General features: G+C 40.6%; 1 protein-coding gene across 3 annotated transcripts in view; it reads left to right on the top strand.

Moving 5' to 3' along the window:
• Positions 1–17869, top strand: part of VWC2 (von Willebrand factor C domain containing 2) — a 125712-nt gene that overhangs the window by 15221 nt on the left and 92622 nt on the right. For all 3 annotated transcript variants that reach the window (XR_009217290.1, XM_058534788.1, XM_058534789.1), the window contains exon 2: positions 6462–6591. Coding sequence is in view for 2 of the 3 variants with exons in the window: in XM_058534788.1 (XP_058390771.1) it covers positions 6462–6591 (130 nt within the window). In the remaining variant the exon portion in view is untranslated. The remainder of the gene's footprint in view (positions 1–6461; positions 6592–17869) is intronic.

The following is a 17869-nucleotide window of genomic DNA, read 5'->3' on the forward strand; positions in this document are numbered from 1 at the left end:
AATACGTAATGGACAGAGCGTGGTGTGACATCTGTTGCCTGGGTTCAGTAATAGATTGCTTCAGAATCTTGAAGTTCTGCTTTCTGATCTCAGGCTGTGCATTCAGCTATTCATTTTCCACACTCTCCTTACACACTATCGGATCCCTTCTGTAGTCACTGCTTTCATGCTTATGTCACTCTAGCATCCCTATCTTCTCTTCCATTTGTGGATTAAATGTGTAATCCAATCTTGATCCCTCTCAATGGAAAGATTTGTCTTTATTCCTTTTTCCTTGAGTGTGAATATCTAATCCTTGAGCAGCTCTTTGTGGGATGTTGAACAAGCCTTCCTGAAGCAAAGCTGTAGAATTAATTTTTTATGTTTTTCATAATGTGCCATGCAAGTTGATTTTAGCTCTTGTGTCTTCTATCCATTTCTTTCTTGACTCAGTCAATATTGATTGAGCTTGTGGAGCATTTTGCCTGGCTCAGCCACTGTAACAATCCCAGATGTGACGGAGATATGGTCTGGCCCTTGAGGTGCACCTTATCTCATTGGCGGCTCACCTGCAGACTGGGATTAGGGCTTTCAGTGACAGAGACTCTGTGTACTAGGTCCGTGCACCTAGAATTCAAGGGGTCCTGGGTCTTAAAGAGTTTCAAAGGAAAGAAAGGATTGGGAGAGAGGAAGAAAGAAGAAAGTCCAGATTTCAGTGTTTCTCTTTGTTTTCGTGTTAATCTTGTTTTGTGTCATTGCAGAATCCAACAGTTTGGGGGTTAGGAAAATCAATGGAACATCTCTGCTGATGGAAGAAATACAGAAATGGAGAGAAGAGTTTATTTGATGTTGAACAGTTTTAATTGAGAAAGGTCTATGCCGAAACCTATTAGCTCATACTTCTCTTTCTTCTCTATGTTTAAATTAATCTCATCTATGAAAACATTACAATTACTTGGGAAATTGTTCTGGGATTTTCGTGCCTCTCATTTGTTCCTGAAGAAGCATTTGCATTCAGCCTGGAATTGCTCCCTAGCCACCAGGAGCCAATGCATTTGGTAGCAGTGGGGTTCCATGGCACCCACTCCAGCAGTCAAAGTTCTAGATTAGAAATATTATGGTGGCCGCTATTCAGGTGACAAGATTCAGGTGACACAAGGCATCTTTTACTCCTCACCCAGGCCAATGGCCTTTTCTGGCAGCACAGAACAGGAAGATGTATTTAAGCTGGGTTTGAGAAAAGCATGTCGGAATTCCCAAGTAGGTGGGTGGTGAGGGAATGCTGCTGTGCAGACAGGATGGAGCAGGAGGGAGTGTCTGAAAGTGAGTCTGTCCCTTCCAGAGTGGAAAAGGATTTGGGACACACACAAGAGTGGGATTCAAATTCAACCAGCTTTCTGCAGTATTTCAGAGCCTGGTCCTTCTCATGGTTATAATGATTATAATCACAATTAAGAAATTACACAGGCAAAGCTTCTTACAGATAGATGCCCAGTTGCACCTAAGTTCATTAACATAAAATATATGTGATAAAATATAAAACTGCTTATATATGTCTCCTGTGGAAGTGTTGCGCTCAGCCTCTCTACCGCGTACCTCACATAGATTTTCATGTTTGAGGCATTTGATTTAAACAATATCTGTTTGTGTAGGCCTCATTTTATATTTCAGAATTGTTTCATTTATAAATTATATTGCTTATTCTTACTTGTTTAGAAATAGATTCAATATTTATTTTACAGTCCTTACTGCCTGTGTACGTGTGATATGGACATGTATATAATGACTGAGCATTGTAAGGGTCTAACCCATTATGAATACATTCTACTTTAGTTACCATCAAGTTGACATCTTTCTTTAGCCTCTGCTATGCACAGAGGCTTTCATAGTTGCTTCGTAGTTGCTTCATTGAAAACATGCTCATATGTGTCTGTTCTTCACTGTTTTACTTCAGGTTTGAGGGTAAGTTTCTTAAATCCATTTTAACGAACTGTGGTTGGTAAGACAGAGTCGCTGTGGGGACTGCAAAAGCAGTGTGGATGTGTGAGGGAGAACAGCACCCTCAGCTGGAGACCCTGGAGTTGAGGCTGGGTCCCGTGCTTGAGGCCAGTCTCCCTAACCGCCTGCAGCTCTCATCCGTATCCTCACCATCCTGAAAAATGGAGGAAGTGGCATTTATCAGTCTGGCCTCAGGACTGGGATGAATGAATGGATGACACAAGCTTGTCTTTATTCTCACTCCCAATTCTGAGAAACCACATTCTTTTTATCCAACACAATTTTGGACTACTCCTGGCACATAGTGGGTGCCTTGAGAATGGATACTTTTCCTCAAAAGCCCAAATGTTCCTCTAAGCTATGCATCTAAATTCTATCTATACAAAACTTGAATTTGTAACTGGAAAATTGCTAAGAATGGTATTTCTGTCATAAGACATGCTATATAAAATGTAGGTTGCAATTTGCTGGCAAGAGGTACTATTGTTTTAAAGTTAGGTTACTCCTTGTTACATTTCTTTTGGGGAAAGGATAGCTTTGGAAGAAGAGAAAGGGTTGTCACATCTCATGGCAAAAACGTGCCTTGGAAGTTCATGTTGCTCATTGCAGATATAATAATGCACTGGCATGCTTACCTTTAGTTTCCACAGTAGGGCAGAGAACAGGGGCATGGCAGGAGGCCTTTTGGTGCTTGAGCTGATAGGTGAGAACTCTTCAGCGTAGGGGGTGCTCAGACTTGGTGGCTAGAGTCGGAGCAGCAACTTAGTATCTAATCAGGTTATGCAGCAGGCAGACATTCCGCCAGGGTCCTAGATGCTGAAGTCGGCTGCCTGTGCCTGCTACTATGTGGGTGAGAGTCCAGCCATATGTGTGGGGTGGTGAAATGAGCCAGAAAGAGGGTTGCTGTGACCCAAAATGCCAGATGGTCCCTAATGACTGGTGATGCAAGTGCTGGTCGCCACAACCCATGTGGGGATCGTGGGCTGCAGCTTGCGGTCTTCCGGCAGCCTCTCCCCATCTCAGGCAGTGGAAGGCCCCAGCACTTCTGTCATAAGTGAGCCTGAGCAGAAGCTACTCTCATTAGTATGGGGACATACCCACCCAACAGTACCCGTCCTAGGGCCACTGAGCAGAGCCCTGTGTGTGAATGGGGGGTACAGAGGTGGAGTAGGACTGGGACCTGGGTCTCATCAGACCTCTTCTCTCTGTGATGCAGTGACACCACGTCTGTGAGGCTACATCTTCCTCGGGCAGCTGCTAAGTTCCCTTGGGCAGCTGGGTTTTTGTGGTGGTGATGGCAGCAGTGATTTTTAATGTAGCAACATTTACTATACTGTATGAGTGCTGTGTGAGGCATAGGTGATGGCTTAATGGAGGGCAGGTGACCAGCTCCACCTGTGTTGGCACCAAAGATGGCTCCCAGAGGAGGAAGCGTTTGAGCTGGGTCTAAAACAAGTAGGAGTTCACCACATGGTGAGCCTTTCCCGGGAGACAGGGCAGCGGGAGTGAGGCATAGAAAAGCGAGTGCAGTGGGTGGGCTCAGTGGGTTGAGGCAGAGCTTCGCAGACGGGGAGCAGGCATTACTTTGTCCACTAGGTTGGGGCAGGCCTGGTGGTTAGTTGGGTGAAGCCTGGCCAGTGATCAAGGCCAGACACCCAAAGAGTGGCAGAGGGGCCCAAAAGGTGGTCCAAGAGAGCATCAGAGATGGAAGCCAGCAGGTATTAGTGGGAGGTTGGTCCATGAGTTGGTATTGAGGCCACTCCTGGCCCTGGGACAGGGTCACCAGCAGAAGGCTGGAGCATAAACATGGTGAAGGCAGAGTTCTATTATGCGACCCCGGTCCTGGGCAGGGGTCCCGGGAACCCCGTTGTAAGATGGGGAGCTCAACTTAGAACAACCAGGAGACCTGTGACCCGTCTGAGAGCCTTTGCCCAGGTGGGACTAAGAGCGGACATATGTCCTCTGAGGGAAGTGGCGCAGCTTTGCAGCCTGCTCTCACCAGCCTGGCTCTGTCTGGGAACAGGGGCTGGGCTGAACTTTGTATGCAAGTGGGTAGGAACCCAGTGTGTGGTGTGGTGAACACAGAGCAGGCGGCTGGAGGTGAGGCCTGAGAGGGACACGCTCACGGTGATCCTGACTCTAAGCTTCATCCCAGATTTTTGATAAATGAACAAATCTCCAAATAGTTGAATAATATTTCTAAATATTTAGTGACTGTAAAACACAATCAAATTTTTGATAAAGTTGTGAAACCTTTAAGAAAACAGCAACCCGGCCGTATTCATTCCCTTGAGCCGCGTTCTGCTGTGGTGCGGACACAGTGACATTTCAGACTCAGCAGCAGGAAGAAGTGTTTCCTTTCCAGGCCAGTATCTCTGCCCGGCTCGTCAGGATGTGCTCCCTCGTGCAGGCACTGCTGGGAGAGGCCCACTCAAGGCTGCTGCCCAAGTGCCTGGGGCCTTTCTGACTTGCAGGAGCACCTGTGTGGTTGTCTGGAGCCCTCCCTGGGGACTCACCTTCTTGCAAATTCTCAAACCAGAAGGGTGCTTTTTCCTGGCTCCCTGCAGAACAGCCTGGGGTTTCGGGGTGGCGCCAGGTATGCCCCTTTCTTGAGGACAGGCCCCGGTGATTCCTGACCCTGTTGCTCCTTTCTGACTATCCTGCCCTCCAGATGGGATGGTCCCTACCTCCTCTGGGGCAGGGGCGGGCAGGGGGCCTGGCTCCCCACCCCCACCATCTAACACGCACCATTTAGGCTTTATGGCATATACCTGGCGTCCTCCTGTTGAGGGCCCCGACATGCAGTCTACCATGTCTCTTACAACTCAAGTTCTCTGCTTTTAAAACTCCAAATCCTTTTCTCATCCTACTTGCTAAGTAAATCCACCCTTGACAAAAGGATGCTCCAGGCTGAAGGGGCAATTGGTAGGAGACACAAGGAAATGAAGAGAACAACAGCAGCAGCAAAGAGCAACGCCCGTTACGGTGGCAAGAAAACCTGATTGTGCCAATAATGCTTCTCAGAAACGTGCCTTTATGTTCTTACAAGATTGATTTTGACTCCTAAGGCTGTATTGCAAATCAGGTCAACATTTTGTCCTGGGCCACTCTAAAGTTTTTCAGTGTTTCCATTCTTTTGTTATTTTTCAAGTACACACACACACACACACACACACACCCCTAAGCTCTGACCCAGCCAGGTTGATTGTGGTCTAGTGCCTTTAAATACAAATTGAGCTTTTGCTTCATGAAATAACCAGACCATTTGGTGGACATTTCGATATTTATTTTTTGCCTTGTATAGACAAAGGAAGCGTCCGTGAGTGTTGTTTGTGTTCTTTAGCATACAAGTGCTGGCTGTGTCATGGATGTGTACACAAAAGTCAACCAGGGCCTCCTTGCCCAGGGAACTCAGCTTGACAACCACCCCCCATCTCCATTGTCTTTTCAAGTGCCTATTTCCAAGTCACAGCTTCTGCTGCTGCTTCTGATTTCTGGGTCTGCACATGCTGGTTCTGCTTTGTCTTGGATCAACTCAGATGAAAAATCACTCCATCGATAGTTTTCAGGAAGAAAATCATCCACGTCATGTCCTGCAAGAGTTCCTATGTGAGGATTCAGCTGGCAGTGTACAGCCTTATGCTTTATTGGAATGATCCAAAAAGGTAGAATCTGGGCCGATGGCTGGGAAGTGCAGCGAGGCAGGTTGAGGCCCAGTATCTAGAAGAACATGGTAACACTGCGGGGTGGAAGGGAATGACCATGAGAGGCCTTGGAGGAGAGTGGAACTGCCGTGGACTTTGGAGTCAGGAACCCTGCCTCTTATGAAAGGTCTGCCCATGGCAAGTTGCCTGATGCCTCTGAATCTCAGTTTCCTCATCAGTCAGCAGGGCCAGTATTTTTAGTAGGTGTGCTTTAGTGTTGCCTTGAGAGTTAAACGAAGTCATCTTGAGACAGCTGCTGGCCAGGTGCCTGGCTTAAGAGGAGTCTCAGGTTCTCCTCCCTTCATGCTTCCCCCTTCCTCTCCTGTTCTACTGTCTTCTTGACTCCAATGTTGGGAATGTTCCAGGCCAGGTTGGGTGGCACTTGGCAGCACTATGGAAAAGGGATTTACCTGCATGATGAGTGGTTGAGCAAGAATTCAATATGATGTATTATTTGTTTAATTTTTAAAGAAACGAAAACCTTTCTTCAAAAGAAAGTTTATAAAGAAGCTCAAAATATGGATCACTAAAAAAACAGCTGGTCCATTTGGAGCTGAGAGAGAGGGAAGGCCTGTGGCCTGGTCCTGTGTTTACACCCCAGGGCCTTCTAAACCCCAGGACCCTTGTGTCCACACTTTGGAAACCACTGGGCTGGATAATTTTTTTTAACATTCCTAAAACACTTAGATGTCTTCACACAAAATTTGGGGAAAGAGAATTTTGAATTTATATGATAAGGTGAGTGGGAGGTATTACACTGACACTGGGCTTGTGTTTCAGGTGTCTCCATGCGAGAGGTGTCGCTGTGAGGCCAGCGGGGAAGTGCTGTGCACAGTGTCCGCGTGTCCTCAGACGGAGTGTGTGGACCCTGTGTACGAGCCCGACCAGTGCTGCCCCATCTGCAAAAACGGTACGTGAAATGCCCTTCGACGGCAGGTGCACCCCCAAATGCCCGCCGTCCGTGCACGCGGTCACTGCTCACGTCATGGTGAATGGAAGACGTCTGGCTGTGTGAGTTGGAATATGTGTGTCCACACTCACATGTGTCTATGGAACCTCGAGGCCTCAGGGGACATCAGAGCTGTTCTGTAGTAAGGCATGCTCTCTCTTACTGGTGTCAGCCCCACGTTTTATGGACATTAAGAAGTTCTTTGGGGAGAAATTCAATTTCCACCATTGAGGAGAGTCACTTATTTTAATTTAACTTTGTTTGTTCTTTCAAAGCAATTTCTATCTTTCCAAGACAAATCAAACATGCTGGTTGGGCTCATTTACTTTTCATTACTAAGTGAATGAAACTTGGAACATAATTGAATATTTTTCATAAGGAAATTAGGCAGGAAGAGAACCCCCCTTATTCCCAGTGAGAGCCAGTGGTAGATCAAAAGCCTTGTCTGCTCTATGAGGAAGAAATGGCAGGATGTCCTTGATCATAATTTATAAAGTGGAGTGTTTCCTCATCCTGAATAATGAGAATTACTTCATACCTGAGGAACTGAGTGCCCTTCTGCGCATCACACTTTAAGAGGGTATTGGACAAGAGTGTGTTTCCAGGGAGAATGGGCTTAAGAATTATGGCTCCAGAGGGCAGTTGAACATAGCTTGGAAGAGGAGACACAACCACAGCTTCCAGCATCTCAGTGTGGTCCCTGGTGAGAGGGTTTGGGCTGTGGCCCCAAGGCATGGTGCTAGGACTTATGGTGGAAGTCACAGATTGGCTCAGAAAAATACAGCAATTCCACGGCCTGAGAATTTCAGAGAAGGAATGGGCTAACTTGTGAGGTCGTCAGCTCATCAACTGTGGGGTTGCTGGACCAAACTTGATAGTGTGTGATGTGGGCTTTGTGAGTGGCAGATGGTTACACAGTGCTATTATTAGCGTCTGAGACAATTCTGAGATTCTGCAGTCATGCCAAGCAAAATTGTGTGGGCCCTGAAGTACCATAGATACCTTTCACCAGGTACACATGGATACCTAGATTTCACCACAAGAAACTGTAAAACTCTTGAAATAAATAAATGGAAGAGGAAATGAAGTTTCTATGGAAGAAGGATGGTCATGCAAGAATGGGATCACTGTATTAAGAATGAAAAGGATTTGTGGAGACATGGTGTGTACAGTTCTCTGAACATAAGTGGACACTGTCAAAGCTGTTATAGAGTGTACTTTATATGGACTTGGCTGTTCTTCTGTGTGTACTAATTATGGAGAATGGAACCATAAGGTACAATTCCATTAGACTGAGAATGAGGAGGCCTTTGAGCATGAACTAAGCTCTTTAAAAAATAACATCACAATACTAGCTGTAGGGTGGAGGGGAATCAATACAGTTTACTTAGCTAATTTCCTCCTATTAGTTAGGACTAATAGGAGGAAAAAGACTTGTGGGTTAGGGAAGGAGAAACAGGTAGAGAGGCTGGCAGCGTCTTGTTGGGGTGTGGAGTGAGGTAAACGTGGTGAGGAGACTACTAGTGCCTCTGGTCTGTTAAGAGATCATGATGGCTGACGTCCAGGTGGTTGTGCCCTGTGTGTGGGGGTGGACTGGACAAATAACTTTTCATGGAGTCAGTGATATTTCATGAACAGCTTGAATATGGGTTGCTCAAATATTTGGCATCTTACGTATCCAAGATATTGTGTGTTTCTTTTGTCAGTTATGATTAGAAACAAAGTTTTGGCGTTAGATAGTTAGCAAACCCTAGTTTGGATGTTTACAAAAGATGAGAAGACATGATTTCAATCCCTGAGGCTTTTTTACTCTGCTTTTCCTTTAGAAAACTTTCAAACCTACAGAAAAGTTGAAGTAATTGTACAATGAACGGTTGTATACCCTTCACTATGTGTACCTGTTAACGTGTCATATTTGCCTTATTTCTTCCTATCTCTGTCTTTGTCCCCATTCCCCATCTCTGTATATAATCCAACACCATCAATCTATTTACTTATTTGTTCTTTCCCATAATACATGTGGGATAGCTTCTATCTATACCACCACCACCATGAAAACCACTGAGGAAAGTTCAAGATTTCTTTGCAGTTCTTTTTGCCCTGAGGGCATATCCCACTTCGGATGTAGAGTCAGAAAAATACTTTTAGAAATTATTTGAATTAATTCTTTATCGTGTGTGGATATGTTAAAATTTTATAAAATTCAAAGTCATTTATTTCTGTTTGTATTCAATTTTTGTGATTAAGGTATATTTTTATTTTTGGAATAAGCAAAAATGCTCAAAAGTAAACTCTGTGTAAAGAAGATATACTCAGAGATTCATAGGATGCTTTCATACTGCATTGATGATTTGGGAGAGACGGGCGGGCTGTCCCCCTGATAACAAATTTCTCAGTGCTCTCTCATTGCCTCTGTGCTTTGAGAGACAGCATGGGATGAAGGAAAGCAGGATTTTTGAGGTGGCGTATTAGAGATTCTTTGAAGGAGGATGAATATGTTTTTTAAAATCAGATTCAAGAAGGATTACAGATTACAGAAGGATTTGTATTAAAAGGTTTGCTTTGATTATATCAAAACATCAACAACTTCTTATTTTCAAGAATACAACTAGAAATAAATTTAAATGCATCTAATCATATAAGTACTATTAAGTTACCTTATAACTTATTCACCAGATAGAATTTGGCTTTCAGCTGTCTCTAGTTATAGGGTATTCTGACCTTGGAAGGACAAATGGTGTTTGGAATTCTTTCTAAAAGATTTGCTAGAAAAATGAAAATAGTTTCGGGGCCGGCCCCATGGCTTAGCAGTTAAGTGCGCGCGCTGCGCTGCTGGCGGCCCGGGTTTGGATCCTGGGCGCGCACCAACGCACTGCTTGTCCGGCCATGCTGAGGCCGCGTCTCACATACAGCAACTAGAAAGATGTGCAACTATGACATACAGCTATCTACTAGGGCTTTGGGGGAAAAATAAATAAATAAAATTAAAAAAAAAATGAAAACAGTTTCTATCAGAAATGAATGTTGTTCTATAATAATTGACTGAGATTAATGAATAATTTACAGTAGTCCAACCCTGCCTCTCACACAAAAAACAATGTTTCCATAAGAAAAAATTACGTGTCTGATCACAGATTAGAGGACATCAAAGATGATACCTTATATGAAATTAAATGCTTGGATAGATTTAGTGTGGATGGAATAGGAAGGTTTTAACTCTTGATCTCCGTAAACTGGCCTTTACTCTGCACACTTGAATGTCTTGACCCATAGCATTAAATAGCTCTTTCTCCCGACAGAAGGAAAATTACAGTTCATTTGCAAGCTGCCAAAGTCACTTGCATCAAAGGAGCAAAAGTTGGAAACCAGGAATGCCTGGAATATAAATAAATGATCACAAATCAAATACAACTTAATGTATTCACTTTGTTGACTTGTACAGATCAATCTCCCAAGGATTTTCTTTTGATAAAATGGATGTTTGTGTGGCACTGTTCCCCCCGCCCCGGCCCCCAATGATACAAACAGTGAGTGTGATATTGACTTTCAAGAATTCAGGTTTTCTCTGGTGATGGGTGCACCTCAGAGATGCATAGCACCCATTACATACAAGCCCCCTAGTCTTAGATACTTTCATGAACATTAGAGAACAGACCTCCATTCTGCATGTGTGCACATCACCTTACTTTATGCACGCAAAGGAAGAGACCTGATAGAAGTAGGACACTGATGTTCAAATGTGAGGGCATTGTTGGGATTAGCTGTGCTTCTCTAAGGTCGAACATCATACCCCAGAGAGTATGACGTATTCCAGAAGTGCAAAGGCACTGCCTATCAAGACCACGCATCTCCCCGAAGCATCAGTGCTACTCGATGGTAGTTTACAGCTTTATTTCCACAAGAAAATTATATGGCAAGTTTTTGGAGGAAAATGAAAAACTTTTATGAAATTTTTAAGATAAATACTAAGAGTCCAAATTATTATAAGCACTTTCATGGAAAATATGTGAGAAGCATTGACTAAGAATTAAGCAGAGTTGTATTTTTTTAATTCTCCTTTGTATTTTGGAGACTAGGATAAGGTTATAGTTAAACTACACATAGTGAGTTGGACAGACCTGAATGATGTGCATGTGTGTGTGAGATTCATATCATGATCCTTCTCACAAGGAAAGACCTACTCCTATTTGTCCTCAACATTGAATCTTTCCAAAATTTTTACCAAAGAAATAATACCAATCTGATGGAAATACTCTGTCATTACTTAAAGATAACATGATTGTGTCCATAAAAAATATAAAGGAAACTACAAATATCAGAAATAATACTTGATTATAGCGAGGTTGTTTTACAAGGCCAGTGTATAAAAATCAGCTCTGTTTCTCTATACCAGCAACAAACAAATAGAAATGAATTAAAAACTACTGTTTCAAATAATATCATAGAGAGAAAATACTTAGAGTAAATCTAACAAAATCGTGCAAGACTGCCACACTTAAAATCTTAAAGCTTTATTGAGAGAAATTAAAGTCCTGAGTAAGTAGAAGGATATACCATATTCATGATTGGAAGACTCAGTGATGTAAAGATGTCAGTCTGCCTCAGATTAGTCTACTGATTCAGTACAATTCCAGGAAAAAATCCAACAATTCCTTTTTTTTTGTGGAAATTACCAAATTGGTTCTCAAGTCCACATGGGAATACAAAAGTTAAAGACTGGCCAGTGAAATATCAAAGAACAACAACAAAGCTGGAAAATGTACACTACAGAAGTAATTAACACACTGTGATATTGCCTCAAAGATAGAAAGACTGACAAATGGGAGAGAATAGAGTCAGAAAAAGACCTAGGCATAGAGATCACTAGATGTATGATTAAGCTGATTACTGCAGTACAGTGGGGAGAGGTGTGATCTTTCCAACAAATGGTGCTAAGTCAATTGGGTAGCAATATGAAGATAAAAGGTATCTTAACTCCTACCGCACATTGTACCAAAAAAAAAAAAAAAAAACTCAATTCCATATAGATTGCAGATTTAAATATAAAAGTTCAAATAATAATGCTTTTAGAGGAAAACATAGGAGAACGTCTTTATGATTTTGAGAAGGCAAAGATTAATTTAAAAGCACACTAAAAGCACTAACCACAGGAAAGAATTGAATAATTGGACTTCATTAAAATTAAGAACCTACGGGGGCTGGCCCAGTGGCGTAGTGGTTAAGTTTGTGTGCTCTGTTTTGGTGGCCCAAAGTTTGCAGATTTGGATCCTGGGCATGGATCTATGTGCTGCTCATCAAGCCATGCTGTGGCGGCATCCCATATACAAAATAGAGGAAGACTGGCACAGATGTTAGCTCAGGGCCAATCCTCCTCACCAAAAAAAAAAAAAAAAAAAAAAAAATTTAAGAACCTTCATTTATTTAAACAACACTATTGAGCCAGTGCAAAGCAGCCCACATATTTGGAAAAAATATATGCAATACATATATCTAACAAATGACTAAAAAATTCCAACACATCAAAATGAAGTGGAAAGATGAAAAAGAAAGAAAAATATAGCGGGGATTCCCAACTCTCTTTGGACCTCAGTGTCCTTTTCCTAGTGCCACCTATCAGAAAGAGAATTTTCTCACTGAATTTTAGGCACTGGGCTGCTGCCACTCATCGCTACTTCCATAACATTGAAGTTCTGTGACAAGGCCTGTTCTTGGTGCAGATACATGAAAGAACAAAAAATTGGATTTCCTTTTTTAGTGAAATTAAATTAGTATTAATATGAAGTAGATTGTCATAAATTAAGATGCATATTTTAATACTTAGAGAAATCACTAAGAAAATCAGCAAAGGAATTAAACATAGCACACTAAAAAATATTTACTTAACTTATAAAAGGTAGTCAGGAAGGAACAGAGGGATAAAAAGCCAAGAAACTTGTAGAAAACAAAAACTGTATATGTACTTAATAAGATAACCCCAAAGTACATAAAGTAAAAATTGACAGAATTCAAAGGAGAAATGGAAACCTAAAATAACTGTAGTTGGAAATTTCAACAAAACATTCAACACTTCATAGAAAAACCAGACAGAAAATTAGCAATGATATAGAAAAATTGAATGACACTGTCAACTAACTTGACTTAACTGACACATACATAGAATATAGCATCCAACCGCTGAAGAATTCTTTCCAAGTGCAGGTGGACATTCTCCAGGGTAGACCATAAGTCGGGACATAAAACAAGTCTTAATAAAGGTAAAGGACTTAATCTTACAAAGTATATTCTTTGAACACAACAGAATTCAACAGAATTAAATTAGAATCAACAACAGAAGGAAGGAAGGAAGTAGTAGAAGAACAGCAAATTATACCCAAGAGCATACAAAAGAAAGAAAGTAATAAAATCCTAAGCAGAAATCGATGGAATAGAAAATAGGAAAAGCTTAGGAAAAAGTCAATAGAATCAAGTTAAGTTAGTTATTTAAAACTTGGTTCTTGGAAAGGATCAGTAAAATTGACAAAACTTTCACTAAATTGACCAAGAAAAAAATCAAAGGGACAAATCAAGCATGAAAGAGAGGACATCACTATTGACCCTACCAAAATGAAAAGGAATATAAGACAATATTATTAACAACTTTAGACCAATAAATTAGACAAATTGGAAGAAATGGACAAATTCCTAGGAAAATACAAATTACTAAAACAAATTCAGTTCATTTCTGAATTGCACTAAAAGAAATAAAAATTCAAGTTAGTAATCAAAAGCTTCCCACAAATAAAAGCCCGGGCCTACAAGGCTTCATATTAAATATTTTATCAAATATTAAAGGAAGAAATAACACCAATCCTTCACAAATTCATTCAGAAAATAGAGGTGAAGGAACACCTCTCAATTTATTCTGTATGTTTATTATGGCCCTAGTACTAAAGCCAGACAAGGATATCACATGCAAAAATAAAACTACAGATCAATTTCCTTCATGATCATAGATGGAAAACTCCTTAACAAAATATTCACAATCTAAATCCAGCACTATAAAAATAATACTACACTATAAGCAAGTGGGATTTATCCTAAGAATGCAGGGTTGGTTTAATATCTGAAAAATCAATTAATTTAATAATGTGCCATATTAAAAGTATAAAGGATAAGAAAAACATGTGATCGACGAAAAGGTTATTTGACAACATCCAACACTCATTCATGATTAAAGTTCTCAACAAACTAGAAATAAAAGGGAAATTTCTTATCCTGATAAAGGGCAACTGTGAATAATCCATAGCTAATAGCTAATATCATACTTAACAGTGAAAGACTAAATATTCCTCTAATAAGATTAAGGAGAGGGCAAGAATATCCACTTTTGCCACTTTTATCCACCACAGTAGTAGAGGTTCTACATAGTGAAAAAAATAAAAAATAAAAAAGTATGTTAAAGGAAATTAAGAAGTAAAATTGCTTTTATTTAGAGATGGTATGATCCTATATATGGAAAATTCCAAGGATTACACACACATACACACACATGCAACTATTAGAACTAATAAAGAATGACACCAGATTAACATATAAAAAATCATTTTTTGTGGCAAGCAATGGACCACTAGCAATGAACAGTAAAAATGAATTAAGAAAATAATTCCATTTGGAATAGCATCAAAAAGAATAGAAGATTTTCTATTTCTATTTTGTTCCATTCTAAGAACAAAATTGCAAGATTTGTACACTCAAAGCTACAAATTATTACTGAAAGAAATTAAAGGAGATATAAATAAATGGAGAGACATTTCATGAGTCGAAGACTCAATATCATCAAGATGGCAATTCTCCCCAAATTGATCTATAAATTTAATGCAATTCCTATACAAAAGCCAACACATGTTTTTTTGTAGAAATTGGCAAGCTTATCTTAAAATTCATATGGAAATAAAGGATAGCCAAAACAATTTTGAAAGAAAACAGTTGGAGAATTTGCACTATCCAATTTCATAACATATTATAAGTGATAATAATCAAGATACTGTGGTATTGGTGCAAGGATAGACATATATAATAAAAGAACAAAATTGAGAGTCCAGAAATAAATCTAGAATGTAAATCCTTATTATTTATTTTCCACCAAGTTATTAAGGCATTTCAACGTGGAAAGAATAGTCTTTTCAACAAATTGTGCTTGGGCAATTAGATATCCACATGCCAAAAGGAAAAAAAATGGACTTAGACACTTACTCCACTCCATATACAAAACATTACCTCAAAATGAATCACAGACCTACATATAGGAGTTTAAATATACAACTTCTTTTTTGGGGGTCGGGAGGAAGATCAGCCCTGAGCTAACATCCAATGCCAATCCTCCTCTTTTTGCTGAGGAAGATCGGTCCTGGGCTAACATCCGGGCCCATCTTCCTCTACTTTATATGGGACACTGCCACAGCATGGCTTGACAAGTGGTGCATCAGTGCGCGCCCGGGATCCAAACCTGCAAACCCCGGGCTGCTGAAGCAATGCACGCGCACTTAATCGATGCACTACCGGGCCAGCCCCCAACATACAACTTTTATATAAAAACAAATAGAACATCTGTATTACCTTGGGTTGGGCAAAAGGTTCTTAAAGATTCAACACCAAAATCACAGCCCATAAAAGAAAAAATACCTGATAAATTGGATGTCAAAGAAATTAAAAACTTTTGCATTTCAAAACACACCATTAAGAAAATGAAAATATAAGCTACAGCCTGTGAGAAAATGTTTACAAATCATATATCTGATAAAAGTCTTGTATCCAGTATATATAACTCACACAACTCAATAAGAAGACAACCCAGTAAAAAATGGGCAAAAGCTTTGAACAGACATTTCAGCAAAGAAGGTAAATAAATGGTAAATTAGCACATAAAAAGATGCTCAATCTCATTGGTCCTTAGGGAAACAAAAATTAAAGGCACAATGAGATACCAGTATATCCCACTAGAATGGTTCTAATCAAAAAGCTAGACAGTACCAGGTGTTGGCGAAGATATGGAGAAACTGGAGCCCTCAAGCATTGTTGCTGGGAAGGTCAAATGGTCCATGCGCTTTGGAAAACAGTTTGGCATTTGGTTAAAAAGTGAAACAAAAACTTATCATATGTCCTGGTGAATTCCATGCTGGAATTCTGTCCCATAAAATTGAGAACATATGTTCACACAAAGATGTGCATATAAATGTTCATAGCAGGATAACCCTTAATAGCCAAAAAATAAAAAAAAGGAAACAATCTACATGTCCATCAACTGGTGAATGGATGAACATGTGGTATATCTACAGAATGGAATATTATTCACCAATAAAAAAAAATGAACTAATGATATATGCTATAACATGGATGAACCTTAAAAACAGAATTCCAAGTGAAAGAAGTCAGTCACAGAAAAACACACATGGTATGGTTCTATTTATTTGGAATGTCTGGGGAGGGCAAATTTATATATAGAGAAAGTCCCTCAGTGGTGGCACTGGGATCAGGGAGGGAACTAACTGCAACTGGGCATTAAGGAATTTATTGAGGTGATGGAATGTTTATTAATTGGGTTGCTATGATGGTTACACAATTAGATAAATTTACTTAAATCATTACATTGTACACTTAAAATTGGTGAGTGTTATGGTATTTAAAATATACCTCAATAAAGGTGCTAAAAAATATTGACAGTCTCTTAAAAAGATAGACAAAGTGAAATTTGGGTCTTTTGACTCACCCTAAGGCTAGTCTTGATTACACATCATTTCATCTTTCCTCAGAGACTGCCTTTTCAAACCCTGGTCTGGTGCCTTTGATAACTATGAGGTCTTCAAATTAAGCTTGTTGAAGCTGAGACCCTTATAAGTACATCCTGTTATTTACCTTTAAGAGCTCGGAGGTTGTCAAGAATAGCAGACAAACAAACCCAACAGAGGCCGAGGGCTTTGTATAGACTCCCTGTACTCTGGATCCCGGTACATGATACAGAAGTCCAGCTTCCCACACAACTCCTCTTCGGTTATTCTTCACTCGCAGTGGAGATACCTGCCTGTCTTGTTCAAGTGCTGCACTTCCTTGTGTCATTCTAGACTCTTCCTCTTTATGATTCAACTGCCCAGGACATGAGGCTGCAATGCAGGGTGAGTGAAGGTGGCTGGGTGCCTCCAGATAGGTATTTTGCTCTTCTGGGATCCCAGCCTCAAGTTCGTACCATTCACCCAGCTAAACCCTGGTGAGCATCAGAGTCGCCTCCAGGCCTTGTTAACATGCAGACTTGCTGGGCCCCACACCAGAGTTCCTGATCCAGAAGGTCTGGCTGGGGGCCCAGGAATTTGCATTTTTAATAAGCTCCTAGATGTTTCCATTGCTGGCGGTCCGAGGACCACCCTTTGAGAACCACTGCTTTTGGGCAGTCATTTTCTCTTCACACTCTTCTTTGATGTTTCCTCCCAGTCAAACTTAATAAGAGAAGCACAGAGTAAAGTGTAAGTTTTAGACATGAATGGGATCATTTTGAGATTTTGATGCATTTTTAAATGCATTATTTTATATTTGTTGTCTTTGTAGATATTTTAGAGTTTATAGAAATATGTGTCGTGTAATATTTTAAAAATTGAAAATATCAGGGTAGAGAGAAAATTACTGTTAGGTGGCAAGTGAGAAAAGGTTACTCTACATAGGTGCCTCTGTCATCCTGTACAGCTAGTTATTCAAGATGGGCAGCAGATTTGACTTTAAGCTTTCTAGCAGCCAAAGCAAAAAAGAGAAACAATAAATATTACCCACAAAGAGAAACACCACAATTCTGCTTTTCTTGGCCTTGAGGCCTGGGGGAAATGACTTCCTAGTGAACCATTTTCCTAAAAATAATACATAAATAAATTTTTTTAAAAATGTAAAGCTTTATTCAACTTCTCTTAGCATTTCCCATCATAAACGAAGAGCTCAGTTCCAAAGTGCTTCTCTGTGTGTCTTCTGTTTTGGCTTTGTGGGCATAATGATTCAGATGGCATTTCCTTATTCCTCATAGAGCCCAGGGAGCATCAGTTATTTATTCACTAGGGAAGTACTTGAATGCCCCGTGGTGCTCTTCATCACTTTCTTCACTAATATTCACTTGGGTTTGCTGCTGCCCATTCCAGGCTTCGATCCTCAGTGTCGTCAGAAGAGCTCAGACGGCTCTGGGTCGTCTCATTTCTGACAAGTTAGTTAAAGAAGAGGAATGGATAGA

This window comes from Diceros bicornis, chromosome 41, assembly GCF_020826845.1.
Source record: "Diceros bicornis minor isolate mBicDic1 chromosome 41, mDicBic1.mat.cur, whole genome shotgun sequence".
Classification (NCBI taxonomy): domain Eukaryota; kingdom Metazoa; phylum Chordata; class Mammalia; order Perissodactyla; family Rhinocerotidae; genus Diceros; species Diceros bicornis.